At 32.1% G+C, this 15,270-nt stretch overlaps 1 protein-coding gene across 38 annotated transcripts in view; it reads left to right on the top strand.

Moving 5' to 3' along the window:
* Positions 1 to 15,270, top strand: part of FIP1L1 (factor interacting with PAPOLA and CPSF1) — a gene marked incomplete at both ends in the record, with an annotated part of 61,158 nt that overhangs the window by 39,553 nt on the left and 6,335 nt on the right. For 20 of the 38 annotated variants that reach the window (XM_084233945.1, XM_084233943.1, XM_084233946.1 and 17 more), the window contains 4 exons: positions 1,362 to 1,518; positions 11,464 to 11,490; positions 13,512 to 13,566; positions 14,918 to 14,973. In XM_084233945.1, coding sequence (XP_084090071.1) covers positions 1,362 to 1,518; positions 11,464 to 11,490; positions 13,512 to 13,566; positions 14,918 to 14,973 — 295 coding nt within the window. The remainder of the gene's footprint in view (positions 1 to 1,361; positions 1,519 to 11,463; positions 11,491 to 13,511; positions 13,567 to 14,917; positions 14,974 to 15,270) is intronic. The other 18 variants (XM_084233927.1, XM_084233944.1, XM_084233934.1 and 15 more) reach the window with 1 other exon arrangement.

The raw sequence follows: 15,270 nt of genomic DNA, 5'->3' as shown, positions 1-15,270 counted from the left end.
ACTTAATGTGACATTTCTGGGTGAAGTGAATTTCCTTACGTGAAAGGATGAAAGGAGATGAGTTACTAATAACTTGCATAATTCAAGTTAAAACTTTAGTAACTGGGACTTTCAACTATTAGCTTGACCACACATTTTTCATTATTTTTTTCTAGGGCTTTCAAAAATGTCCATAGAGTTTTCATTCTTACTGTCTTTAATCATGTAAATGTTCTTTAACACTTAATGGTAAATTTTCTAAAATAGAAGATAATTCTTTTTCCTCAAAGTTCCTCGTACCATGATTTCTAAAAGTAATTCTTTTCCCTACTTTAAAAAATAGATTGTCAGTATAAACCTTACAAAAATTTCTGTACTTAAATATGGAAAAGTTAATGAAAGATGGGATTGTATGTTTAAATGATATGCTTTAGCCAGCAAGGATTTGAGAAATATGTAACATCATATTTCCTATTTCTCCTATTTCCTGAATATATTTAGTACTTCAGAATCCCTTAGGGTGCTTGTTAAAAATCCATGTATTTAGTTGCCACTGTCTTAAAAATTTAGTGCCTGTCCCTTATTTCTGATAACTTGTTCCTTGCATCCTGTTTATGTCTGCCTTATAGGCTCTTATTTTGCAACCTTAAGACAGCCCCTGGTACAGTGAATGTTTGGCTCTGCTGCCAGATTAATTTTTTTTTTTAATAGAGGCATGTTTTTTATTTATTTAGTTTGTTTGTTTTGTTTATACATGCACTGGGTACAGTCAGAAGCGCGGGAGGGTGAGAGAATTCACCAGAGTCAGAGTGGGGAGCAGAGCAGGCAGAAGGACCGAAGTACACTGCTGAGGGGAGCAGCGGGCGGCAGGAGAGGTCTGCGCGCCATGTGGGACCCTCCTCCGGTGGCCGGGGAGCAGCCGGGGATCGAACCGGTGCTGCAGCCGCGGGCAGCTTCGCAACCCAGCGCTCAACCGCTGCGCCACCTGGGAGGCCCTGCCAGATTAATTTTTAAAAGCTAGTATTTATTGCTGATTATTACATTCCCTTAATTTGAATACTTAAACTTTGAGTAATGAAGATAATACTCATTACATTATAAAGTACTTGTCTCTTGTTGAGGATGTTTTTAACACTTAATTGTTTCTTATTAAGACTTTTTTCCTGTAATGTCTCCTAGCCTTTGAATATGAACATTTTAAAAAGTATATGTGTGAGTATATACTCACATCTATCTATATGTCTGTCACACACCTAGGAAAATTACTAATGCCTCCTCAAAATATGAGTATTTCTTTGCTTCTCAGATTAGATGAAACTAAATACTGAGTTTAATCTTAGAACATTTATTCATCTTTTTAATTAACTGTGCTCTAATTTCAGGTCCTTTCTGAACGATCTGCTACTGAAGTAGACAACAATTTTAGCAAACCACCTCCATTTTTCCCTCCAGGAGCTCCTCCCACCCATCTTCCACCTCCTCCATTTCTTCCACCTCCTCCAACTGTCAGCACTGCTCCACCTCTGATTCCACCCCCAGGTAAATAGTAAATAAGACATTTGATTTTGGGAGAAAGAAAAAATAACTGAGCATTTTTTAAAATTTTGAATTAATTAAAAAATATATTTGAAAATAACATCTTTGTTAATATCAGTGCATTTAAAGTAGTAGATACACAGTTTATTATATCTTTAGCAGATTCACACCGAAACAGATGTCTTACTATTTCAGCATAGCAAAGACAAAATATAAATATACTAAAGAATGTGAAAGTACTTTAATTGTAGTAAACATGATCGTGATCCCCAAACTAAAGTTGCTTTTGTATATGTACAAATTATATTGACTTGTTAACTTGTTTTGAAAAAAATTGTGAAGATACTTTTAGAATTGGAGAAGATAAAAAAAAATTATATCCCACGAGATAAAAGTTAAAATTTCAATCTGTTTGTTCCTTCTGTGCATACTGGTTTCCATCTAGGAGACTGCTGGTGGTGCCAGGTAGCTGGTATTTAACATCTTTTAAATGAGACATTAAGCTTTTATAATATTTTAGCCATTTCTGATTATTAATAATCAAACTAGACCGTTAACAATAGGGAGAAAATCAAATAATCCTCAAATTTTATTTTTATTTTTTACCTTCGCCCTTTGATCCAGTGAACTTTTTTATTCTCAATAAGCTTTTAATACTTACTTGCCATAACCAGTTTTAATGACATTAACAAGATTGAGATAATAATTTCTTTCTAGGGAGAATGCCAGTAGTAAATGATAGAAATTAGCTGCTGGTCCTAATTAGAACTGTATGTTTGACATGTTAAAATTTGCCTTCTACTAATAAAGTCAGTTTATACAACATTACAGAAATGCTGCCTTTGTTTCAGGGTGCTTTGCCATGTAAAGTCATTATCAGAGTGCAGAATCACATAGTATCTGAATAATCCTTTACTATGTTGTTCATCTTGGCCTGTAAATGTTAGCTAATGCTTTGGCCCTACAATTACGACATCTTTAATCCTCTTCCATTGTGATCTCTACCTTCAAAAAGGATAAGAAAGCTATTAAGAAAAATGACTAACTTTAGAGAGTCGGTTGTCAAAAAAATAGAGGAAAGACTAGACTTGCTAGGGTAGAGGTACTCACACCAGATATTATTTCGAAAATTTGTTCCTACAATAAATTTCTTGTTCTGAGCACAAACCATTTAGAAATTACAACTGAACCCACCATTCTTGGGTCTTTAATATGGTGAGAATTAAGTAAATGAAAAGGAAAGTAATTTAACAGGAATGTAGTTATTCATAAATGAGTTCTTTGTCCTCTGAAAAACATAAAATGTAGAAATAGTTAATTTTGAACCTAGTTGATTTAATAAAATTAAAAACAGTCACTATATATCATAACAGTCCTTATGCTAGGTTACTGTATAATCTTATTTAAACTTAACTGTGTATTAAAGGTGATTTAAATTTTTTATTGAATTTGCTAGCTAATATAGTATATCTCCAAATGGCTAACATTTTATATAGTTAAGTACTAACTGTTAAAGCAGAGAGAGGTGGTATGAATTAATGATGAAAAAATAATTACCTTACTGATATAAAGTATTTATAAATTCTGTAGAATGATAGTTAATAGGCAATGGTGTTATCTGGAAGTATGCTTTTTTTTTTTTGGAAGTATGCTTTTTAAAATATAAAATTATATGATTTCTTTGCCATATACTGTGTTTATAGGTATAAAACATCTTTTAGTAATGTTTAGGATATCTGTGGCATTATACTGTAGAGTACCAATGAGTCTTTTCAGTTGCTTAAACTATTTGTTTAATACTCTCAGTTACATGCTTTTAATATTTTAAACGATCTGTCCAGATTTCCTTTGATGCTTATTTGCAGGTCATATTTTCTTATTGTTTGGTCAGCATATATTGGATTGCATTATATATAGTCACAAATTCAGATGAATTCTAATTCTGGTTTAACCAGCAAGGTGTGTGTGTTTGTACATGCACACCCCAGGGTTTTTGCGTGGGGGTGTGGAGATTTCAATATCAAAATTTTAAAAATTGAGACGATCTGAATTACCCCCTTTTTAAAACCTGATTTTGAGCTGTTGGACTGCGCACAGGATATGTATTTCCATCAGTTCCCTTCCAGTGTTACTTACAAATATTTGTGTATAGTTCACATTCTCTAAATATATTAGCTAATTGAGTTAGCAACGTATTTATGTATTCATAACACCAGCAAACTTTTCAGATTGACACTTGGTGTAGTCACAAAGGCAGTTTTCACTCAGAATGGGCACTGGCTCTAATCTACAGTATGGCTGCATAGATAATTACCAGCTGAATGTAGGCCTTCATTAAAGCTGTATTTTCAGTGACTGTTTACCACAGAACCACATGACTACAGCATGTTCTCGAGATTGTTATAATTTAGATTACCTATAAGCTGCTAGTGAAAGAAAGCTAGTCTGTCTGTATTGCCTTTAGAAGCACCCATTTTTCTTGGAGAAACCTTGGGTTTTGTTTTGCTTTCTTAAGAAATAAGAGGAAAAAGGAAAGGAAAAAAACTTAAAAATTAACCATTTTAATGTTGTCTTTGTTAAAATTAGCTTTTAAATGCATGTTTTTAAGACTTATGCCCTGTATATATGGAACAAATGTGGTAATGATACATTATGCCCATATTTTGGTGCTACCATCTTTTTCATAAATATGATGATCATACATCCAGTTTTGGCTGGAACAGTTCTACTTTATACCTTTTGTCCTAGCATCATCATTATTATTATTCACTCTCAGAAGAGTCTTAGTTGGGAGCATAACATGGTCATCACTAAGGCTCATTGCCTGAGTAGTTACTCCTTAACAACAGTGAGGTGCTAGAATTATCATTTAGTTAGCAAAAGGGGAGAGATGTATTGCCTTCTTTCCATCTCAGACACTTCTACAAATTTACATAAATCCCTGTTAGAAACAAGAGAAAACAAAGAGTAGAGGAGGCTTTGTGTTTGAGAGTGCAATAAACATGTAAGGGATGCCTTGTCCTAAATTAATATAGTGACTTTGACTTTAGGATGTTTTGTTTGTTTGTTTTAATGGAAAAGTATTTAATGTGACTCCTTGTTGTCATACTAACAGCTTGACACCAAATACTGTATTAATCAGGGTCTTCTGTAATGTTCGCAAAATCTGTTTTTTTTTCCTTCATTTTCTAATGAGCTGGAAAATAGTTTTTACTGTGTTATGTTTTTAGAAATGCTTTAGTGTCGTTTCATACTTTTACTGAGCAATAATAACTAATATTCAGTGCTTACTATTGAGGGCACTGTTTTAAGCACATTTCCATGTATGTGATTTTTGATAATTTCTGTAATAGAACATTATTCTAATTTAACAGATGAGGAAACTGGCGCTTAAGGAGTTTAAATAATAGCTAGTAATAGCTAGAAAGTAACAGAACCAGAATTCTACCCACTCTCTTCCCCCCTTCCCAAAAAGTTTTGTTCAAAAGTCTATTAACTGCTATAAAGACTGTTTTGGATTATGTATAGTCACCCAATAACATGTCCTAAAAATTTTGCTTTTCTAAGTGTTTTCCCCTGATATTAAGTGCTTTCATATTTATTTGTGGGTAGGAAAATAATGTTGTGAAAAGCAAGTATCAGATCTCAAAAATTTTTTTTTCTCAATTAAGTGAATGTTTTACTATTTGCCAAGTTTATAAGTCTAAGTTTAATTGAATAAACCAGTTTTGAAGTACTTGTTTATTGGAAGAAAAAATGGTAAAATTTGAAAGATTGATGTTATAGAATAGTTGAGTTTGTGGATTTTTTTTGTTGTGGTCAAGTATACTTTATATAACATTTATTACTTTAACCTTTTAATGACAGTTTAATGACATTCAATGCATTCACTATGCTGTTGTAAGTAACATAACTATGCTGTATGCTTAAAACTCTTTCATTATCTGTAACACTGTGTATTCATTGAGCAATGCCGCCCCCCCTACCCCCTTGCCTGGTAGTCTCTTTTCTATGAATTTGCCTTTTGTAGGTATCTCATGTAAGTGGAATCATATAATATTTATCTTTCTGTGTCTGGCTTATTTTATTTGTTTTCAAAATAATTTAATGCTTATGAATAGGTTTTAATTGTTCAAACTATATTACATTTTATGGTGGACTTTTAATTTACTTTTTAAACTTTTAAATATTAATTTACTTTATTATCACATATTTTATCTTTTATAGTAGAGTTGAAAAAGACATTTAAGGCATTTTTTTTAATGTTAATCACTATTAAGGCTCATGTGACTGACTATGGTTCTTGAAGTCTTGGAAACAGAAATCTAGCTCAGTAGGAGAATACTACTAAGTTAAGGAAGACTTTGATTTAGTGAGATATAGTTTGATTAATATACTTTAATTAAACATATCCACAGATATGTCATTTCTGCTTTCTAAGTTGGAGGAAGGATTAGCTGTTTATCTAGATTTTGAAATGTGTAACATTCGCATTGTAGAAGGATATTCTTTCCCAAGTACTATGTCACTGTCTTAGTAGATATCTAGTACTTAAAATTGCATGAACTTGAAAATCTTGTTCATGCTTTCAATATCTTGATTTTGGATTAGTGATGATATATGGGTCTGAGGGAGAAAAGCAGCTGACATTTGGAGCCTTTCTGCTTTCTTCTAAGGCTTTCATTGCCTTTAGATTGTTTTTCTGTCAACAGCTTGGTTCCAACACAGTGGCTCTCAAACTTTTTGTTCACAGACTCCTTTACACTATTAAAATTACTGCAGTCTTCAAAGATCCTTTATTTATATGTGTTATATCTATTTTGGGCGGTTAGAAATTAAAACTGAGAAGTTAAAATACTTGTTATACTTAAATATTAATTTAAAAATACTCCTCCTCCTGATAAATCAATTACATATTAACATCATGACAGTATTTTTATGGGGGGGGGGGAACCTTTTTCCAGGCTAGCAGACAATATTTGGTGTAGCGTGGCCTTTTTTTTTTTTTTTTTTTTTTTTTTGGCAAATCTTTTTACTGTGTCTTAATAGAAAAAAATTGGGTTTTTCTATTTACTTGTGCATTAAATTTATTGTGATATCATATATAACCTCTGGGAAACTTCATTGTATACTTGTAAGAGAATGAGAGTGAAATGGCAAATAACATCTTAGTTTTTTTATGAAAGTAGTTTTGACCTTGAGGATTCCTAAAAAGGTCTCAGAGACCTCCGGGAATCTCCAGATAGTAACTTTGAGAACTGCTGTGTTGGCAGAAACTTGACTTAATATTGGGTGAATATTATTAATGTCCTTGAGGAAGTACAGTTTTTTTCCCTTTGAGAAACTATTTTATGAGTATATTCTGTTCACATGTGAATGTGAATATAAGCAGCTATTTGCCAGAAAATAAGCATTTGAAAAATGTATTTTTTAGAAGTATCTTTGAAAAAGAATTCCTTGAAGTTTTTAAGAAGTGTGTTAATTTTCTCTCTTGTTGTGTTTTTCTATACTAAAAAGAAATGCAGTATGCTATCAATATTTTCAGTAGGCTCGAAATAGAGGATAATGTTAATTATCTGTAAAAACAAAATATTTTCTGGCACAATTACAGTAATTTAAATGAAAGTTTAATAGAAATGGAAAACTTTAGGATGTTGAGTTTTGAATGTCTTTTCCCCCATGAATGCTCCCTTTATAATAATTATATTATTAATGTGCTGTAGAAGCTATATTATGTAGAATTTAATTAAGATCTAATTAACAAAATTACTCTTGTTTGTGCTACTCTTTCAATCATTGGCTATATATATGCTTATAGAGATTAGCTCTTTTATAAGTTCTCTGTAAAATTTACATTTCTTTTGGAGTGGATTTTATTCATTGATCAAGAGTTCCTAGTAAGGTTAAAATAATTCATCCATTTTATAGTTTACCCAAAACTTCTACCTGTTAAGTATAGAGTATGCTGTAACTATTGTTACTTTGTTTTGTGAGCATTTCACCTTTTAAAACACATTTTTTTCTTTAAAATTACTTTCATCCTTTTTTGTGTCTTGTAATTACTTATTTCACTTTAATGCTAAAGAAGTAGCTTTATAGTTTTTTATATCCCATGTTTCTGTATTTTTAAAGGTTAGATGATATATGTGTGTGTGAATGTGTTTACATGTAATTAAAAAATACTGATGGTATAGAGCATGAGTTAGAGGTGATATTTAAAATAGTGCTGATGAAATTTGAAAGTTATTAGTAAATAGAAATCATGTATCACATAATCGTGCCATGCTTTTTTCTCATTTGAACTTTACAGAGAAATAAGTGGCTATAATATGTACTGGTTAACTCTTATTGCATAACAAGGTACTTCAGAACATAGTGATGTTTAAACCAACAGACATTACCGAATAGTTTTTGTGAGTTGGAAGTGTGCGAACAGTTTACCTAGTCCCATGCTTCAACATCTCTCACAGACTTTGAGAGCATCATCTCAAAAAAAGACTTCATTTTCAAATCCACTCCCCTCTTTGTTGAAAAGATTGTTTCTTTCCAACATGGCACCTTGCTGTATCAAAGCATGAAGACAGAAGAGAGTAGAGAGGATACCAGCCAAATAGAAGCCACTCCCTTTTGTCTCCTAGTGACATTCTATCACTTTTGCTGTGTTTCACTTGTTAGGAATAACTCATTATATTCAACCCATTTTCAAGGGGAGGATATAAAATCCGGAGGTAATAAAAAGGCATAAATACCTAGAGGCAGGGATCATTGGAAGCCATGTCAGAAACTGCCTATCACCTAACTTTCTTATGTCTTATGGTGGGATACCTTGAAAATGAGTTCATAGACGATCTTCAGCTTTTTTGTTGAGTATAGAGCCTCTGTTTTGTGACAATTTTGAAATAGTCAAATTCCTTTTAATATTTGTATGCTGCTTTTCTATTTGTTGAGTTCAATTCCTTTAGACCCCCAAATAGTACTTCATTTTCCCTACCCCCAGGATTTACATTTCAGAGTATTTGTTACATATTTTGAGGATACCAGAGAATATGGACTGCCATAAAGTTATACTGTGTTTTTTCATAGTGTCATTTGCTTTATTGGATTCTTAAAAATTTGGAATGAAATTTCATCTATATTGAATATTGAGGTGCTCAGTTGTGCAATTAGGAAAGAAGTTTAGAGTCTTCATCCTCTGGCTCTGATTAGCAACATCACCATCTGTGTGATGGGAATGTAAATTATCTGGCCTACCCTGAATTGACCGAATCAGAAATTATAGGAGAGGCACCCAGCCATCTGTGTTTTAACACAATCTTCAGGTGATCTCTGATGGTCACTGAAGTTTCAGAACTACTGATCTAATAATCCATTGGAGCTTGAATATTACTTTTGGGGAATACCAGAAATCTTACATTTACTGCTTTTATTGCAAAGCTTTCCAGAAGATGAAACATTTTTCCTAGTTGTCTTATAAAGAATTGAGAAAAGAAACTCAATGCTCTTCTGCCTTGTGTGTTTCCAGTCTTTTGGCCAGGAACCTGGGAATTTTGAGAGTCAGAGGACAGGCATTTTGAGACTCATTTTCTCTTCCTTTATTACGCTATTTCTCTTCTGCTAACAAGAGTCAAATACTTTGATTTTTAGATGAGAATTATGCTAGCCTTACATTATATCACATATTTAAACTTAGTTGCATTTTGAAAATACATTTGACAATTGTCAAAAAGTTATTTTGACACAGTACACTGACATTGATTGTATAGTGTTTTATCAACTTTATATATTCAGTGAACATTTACCAATAAAGATTAATGTTGAAATATCTTAGATGAAAGAGATCTCACAAGTAAGCCTTTCTAGTTCTCATGCCACCTTTTTGATGTGTTGATATCAATTGGAAAGCCATGGAGATATGTGTGTGTGTGTGTGTGTGTGTGTTTATATAATAATTACATAGAGAGGGAGAGAAAATGATTTTTTGTTGAGCTCTTAATTCCTTCCAGTTGATTTTTTTTTTCCTTCCAGTTGATTTTTTTAAAAAAGCTGTTCTGATACTACTGTAGTAGTTTAAAGTTAAAAGCAGACTTGTAATTTTAACTATTTTCATAACATGCTTAATTGATTTACACCTTTTTATGTTTTGTGGAAGTTTGACAATTTAAATGTTTTTGAGGACTAAATTTTGAGAGACTGGCTAGTAATTTCTTAGTTATTTTGCTTGAAATCACATTTTAGTACGTTCTACTGAGCATTAGCTGAAGTGTGATGTATATTGCTCATTTAGATAAACTTACTAGGATTACAGAGTGGGTAGCCAAATTGGTATAGTCCTTTATCTTATATACCTTAGAGAATAATCATATATTTAAAGGTGAAAACTAGGTCAAATAGTGAAGTTTGATAGTGTAAAAAAATTTATACTTTTCTAAAGAAAAATCAGATAATAATAGAACATTTAATATGTTCTGCCTTCCTTATTTAGTTCCCACTTAGTTTGGTGTCTGGGCTCTGCTAGCTTGTATTGTTTTTGTTGGATTCTTTTTTTTTTTTTTTTGGTGGGACCCTCACTGGTGGCCAGGGAACGAACCTGTGCTGCAGAGGCTGCCTGCAGCCTCTGCAGCCCAGGGCTCAACTGCTGCACCACAAGGGGAGGCCCTTTGTTGGATTCTTTTAGTTTAGTAATTTAGGATGCAACAACATAACATTAGAATAGATGAGAATTGCCATTAAACTAGATCGGTTTAGTATATTTTTTTGTGCTTCATGATTTTTGAAACATGTCTGCTTTACATATCTCTTTCAGTCATGTTGGTTTTGTAAGTTTAGCATATCCTTTTATTGCAAAGGTAGCTAAGTTAGGTGCTTCATTCTTCATTTTAAGGTCAATTGCTGCTTGAAGATCTTTTTATAGAAACCACTGATTCTGGCAGAACATCCCAGAAAAAAAGTTTTAAATAAATTATTAGCAGGTGTTTCCATTGACAAGAAAACAGTCGAAAGCAATACTATTTATATTATTTTTTCTGATATATTTAGTAGATGTATTAGTTTTTTCCTGTTTTGGACAAATTTTGATTCAGTTTTTAAGATAGGATTTAGTAGACCATTTTGTGTTGAAGTTTTTTATAGTATAACATTTTTCATGAAAAAATTTTAATTTTTTTGTTTTCCTACTTAGATATGTCCTTTTTCTTCAACAGAAAGCCACAGTTTGCATGCTATATAAACTTTTTAATATATTAAAATTCTAAATTTTAGTGCTAAATAAGCAAATTTTGCGTTAGGATTTATGGGCACATTTGACCAGTCTAAATAGAGAAGGTTTATGCATAGTTTATAATTTTTACATATAAGTGAGAGTCATTAGTATTTACTGACTCCAACAGAAATAAATCATCTGCATTTATTGTAATGTGCTCTGGGGGTGTATATATGTGAATTGACTATAAACCCCCTTTCTCTACTCCCACAAATCAAGAAAAGTAGTAACTTTTCCCTACTACCGTCAACAATGGCAAGATAGTCTAAATCAGCACTATTTAATAAAGTGAATATTCATCATCTTTAGTTACCTTGCACTACCTACAGTGTTAAAGAGCTCATTGATCATCTCCTCAAATAACAAGATCAGACATTAATTCTCATTCTTAGTGTAATTTTATGGAGTTTGTATATGCACAAGTGTGCTTTTTTAACTGATGTCTAATTTTGTGATTACAACTAGTGGGGAAAACCTTGCTATTAGGTTGTTAGACTGGGTTTTCATCAGGAAGTCGGCTGTTAATACTTGTTGTTCTTCTGCAAGAAAACAGAATGTTTCTCTTGAGTGAATAAGCCAGGAAAATGAGGCGAGGGGTTTTATTTCAAAGTTTGTTTTGGTGATGGCATAAATACGTAACAGGTTATGAAATCCAATTACTATATTAAATTTCATCACTTGTTTTTTAGGTATTCCAATAACTGTACCACCTCCAGGTAAAACTTTTTTCATGTTTTCTCCATCATTGTTAATAAACATGAAATTTCAAGCTTATAGTTACAGGATGGACAGTGTTGATGTGGTTAGAATATGCAATAGGCTATTGGGATTTCAAGGTCCTATTTTCAGCTCTGCCTTTGCTTCATTCCAGTTTTGATTAAGATAATTTAGTTTTCTTATATCTGTCTTACCCATTTCTGTGGAAATAGAGATTCTGGGAAAATTCTCACCATATCAATTTGTTGACAAAAATAGAGTATAGGATATAAATAAAATTTTTCTTAAGAAATGTTTTTTCAGGCCTGTGAATTTTTTTAATGATAAAATGACTACAAGAGAAGAGAAAGATCATTTATCTTGACTTTATCATATTCTCTAATTTTATTTTGCCTTGCTGGCCTAACAATATCGTGAGAAAATTTCTTCTGAACCTCACAGTTGGATTGATTGACCATTGATCAGATGGTTGTTCTTAGTGGTGATTAATTGTTCATTATTGCAATACTATTACTAGAAGGACTTTATACTTGGTCCAGTGTTGTTGGTGGTGTTTTGTTTTTTTTTTTTTACATTTTTTCAGGTTTCATTTCTTTCTTTTTTTTGGTAGTGTAATGCAAATGTGATGGCAGTTGTTTTTATTGAGTTCAGTATTAAAATTCAAGGAGTGTAAAGAGAATGTGAGGTTACAGTGTTTGCAAGAGTGGGTCTAAACTCAAAATATCCTTGATAACAGAAAGTGGAGTTTATATAGCATTGGATAGTCTATATATTTAGATATGGGATAGAGTCACTAATTGTATGTGAATGTGACTGAAAAAAACTTAACCAGGAGAAGTCATAAAGGAATCATTGGTATGTCTTTTTAGTTTGAAATGAGATGTGGTTGTGAGGCTATATAAAACAGTATTGTGGACTGTAGAACTAATGTGGTAATAGCTAAACTGCACTTCTAAGATATATAATAAGGAGTTACAGAACCTAAAGCTGGATACAGTGAAGATTGTATTAACTATATATTGAAGAAGGGCCCAAAATTGACTAAATGTGCCTATGAGAAGGGTCAAGAGAACTGGGATCCATTTTTCCATAGACTACTAATAAGGAGGCTTAATGGAAGTGTTTTCAAATATGTGGAGGTTGTTAGAGAATATAGGAATGGATTGCTTGTGTCCTCATTCAGGACGGCAATGTGAATGGTAGTGTTAGACTTCAAGTATATAATTTAATGCAGTTCCTAATAGTAAGTGTTGTTAAATCTTGGAAGGAATTGTCATTATAAGTTTTGGAATCTTAAAGTCTTTTGTTGGAATGCTTTATTACCTACTCGAATTTGAAAGTATAGAGTAGATTAACTGTTCTGGTCCCTTTTAGCCATATTCTGTGGTATTTCATTTAGATATGCAGATTTTGTGATACAAAGTTGCAAATTATTTTCTTGCCAAACTAATCCAAAACTACACTCTGTCCCTTTCTTTGTAAAATAAAATAGGTATTTTGGGTTTTGCTATTTAAAGTATATTTTACAATGATGTTCTTAGCCTTAATTATGTTTAATGGTAAGATTTTATTCATAAATTACACATTTAAATTCCTATACATCAAACTCTCAAAATATTTTTTGAAAGTGGTAAATGCTATTTTATTTGCTTTTGTTTTAAAACATTTCAAGTATAGCATATCTGGTGGCAATACTACTACTGTTTTATATATGGAAAAGGTAAGGCATTGAGATTAACTTTCTCATATTCACAAAATGGGCTGTGTGTGGTGCTGAAAATAAGACCGGGTGTCCTAACTACCAGTTTGTGTTCTGTGTATTAGACCAGAATGTTCATTGAAAGTTTTAATGCTTCAAAATATGTTTATAATTTTAAGCTCCATTTTTTTTGTCCATTATAACATAGAGAAGCACGTTTATGTCCCCAGAGATATTTAGTGATTTCAACAGCTTTATTGCACTCTTGACATTAAAGGTATATTCTATTAACTTTTTTGATCTTCTGATTGAATGTTTCAGGTTTTCCTCCTCCACCTGGCGCTCCCCCGCCATCTCTAATACCAACAATAGAAAGGTAAAGCAGTATAAATACATTTTTTTTATCATTGCTAGGAGGATCCATGTACATATCTTGGTAACATTTTGAAAGATTTAATTTTGTGAACAATAGTACCTGCTTTTAAATTCACAGATCTATATCTATGTTAGTTATTTTATATAAGATGTTGGATCTATAGCCAGGTTTTTTAAAAAAGGACAAAGGAAATGGATAGGACCTTGCAAACTCTTGCTTTGATTTATTCACCCTAAATTGTTAAAAAATTTAACAATAGTAATTTTTGTAGGAACTACAAATATAGATTACTGGCAATCATGAATAATGCATGTCTGTTTTAGGAGTAGGTAAGCACAACTGTTTTTTTTTTTTTTTTTTTTTTTAAAGAAAACGGTCTTTATTCCTTGCTACCCTGCTGCAACTCAGCTTCCATAAAGGATGATTGGATCCATGCTGCATGGCAATTGCCTGATTTTTTTATACCCTGTACTTAAGCTTTATGTTAGGTGCAGTGCTGTACTGAAGACTATTTTCTTCATGGTAGGCAATTTGTGTTTAACAGCATAATCTTTGGAATCAAACAGATCAGGTTCACATTTTGACTTCAGAACTTTTCAGCTATATGTTGCTTGGCAAGGTTCCTAAACTATGTACTTTGAGACACAGTTTCCTCTTTTATCAAGTAGGATTGTTAGAGTTGTGAAGATTGAAACAATTAGTGAATATAAAGCATCAGCATAGTTCACATGTAGGAATTACTAATCAATGGTAGCTATCATTATTTTCTCTTTAGTAGCAAATAAGCTACTAAACTAATGTATTTTGGATAAAATAGTCCAAATTACTTAAGACTGAGAGACTGTCACCATAGATAGCATCAAGCCATGTATGAATGATTTTCAAAGGAAATGATAAAACTCAGCTAAGTGTGAATTGTGAGAACATACAGATTTTGTCTTTGTTAAACATCTTTTCTCATTCAGAGTATTAAAAGGTACTTGTTGATCTTGTCAGTGGGGCTGAATTTCTCATTTATAGCCATTAAAACTAATTTTTGAAGATTAAATTTTAACAAAGTCTCAAATATTCAATTAGCCTCAAAGTTTGTTACCTTGTGAGTCAAGTTGTTTTGACTGTATTACTTACGTTAAATAGTGCTTAGTAAGCTATTTTATTCTTTACAAGTAGATGAGCGATTCAATATTTACTGAGGTTAAAATGTCTCTATTTTAATGTATGAAAAGACAAAAGTACAGAATGAAAGCTTATTATGTAGTCGGTAAATGCAAGTCATAATTTTGCCTTGATATTTTTTGCATTTGCACCAAACCGTTAAAATTCAGAAAAAAACACCTTTTTTTTTCAACAGTGGACATTCCTCTGGTTATGATAGTCGTTCTGCACGTGCTTTTCCATATGGCAACGGTAAGTATTAATTTTAGTTGCCCAGATTGATTTTGAATCAGCCAGCCATGCCCCGTGGTTACTCTTGAATTGTATTATGCATATCTCTAATAGAAATTCTTTCGGTGAAGTCTGTTGGTTAGAATTTTTGCTAATTTTTTTTTAATAAATGCTTTTGTTACATTATTACTCTTGAAATAGAACTTTGTTGAGTACAAGTTCTTGAATAAATTTTTTCAATGTCATTTTGTCATACCATTGATGGGGTGAAAAATCCTGGCCTGTGACATTAAACAAATGCTTTTATTTATAATAATG

The sequence above is a fragment of the Talpa europaea genome, assembly GCF_964194135.1.
Source record: "Talpa europaea genome assembly, chromosome: 5".
Classification (NCBI taxonomy): Eukaryota; Metazoa; Chordata; class Mammalia; order Eulipotyphla; family Talpidae; genus Talpa; species Talpa europaea.
This window is presented reverse-complemented; position numbering and strand designations above follow the sequence as displayed.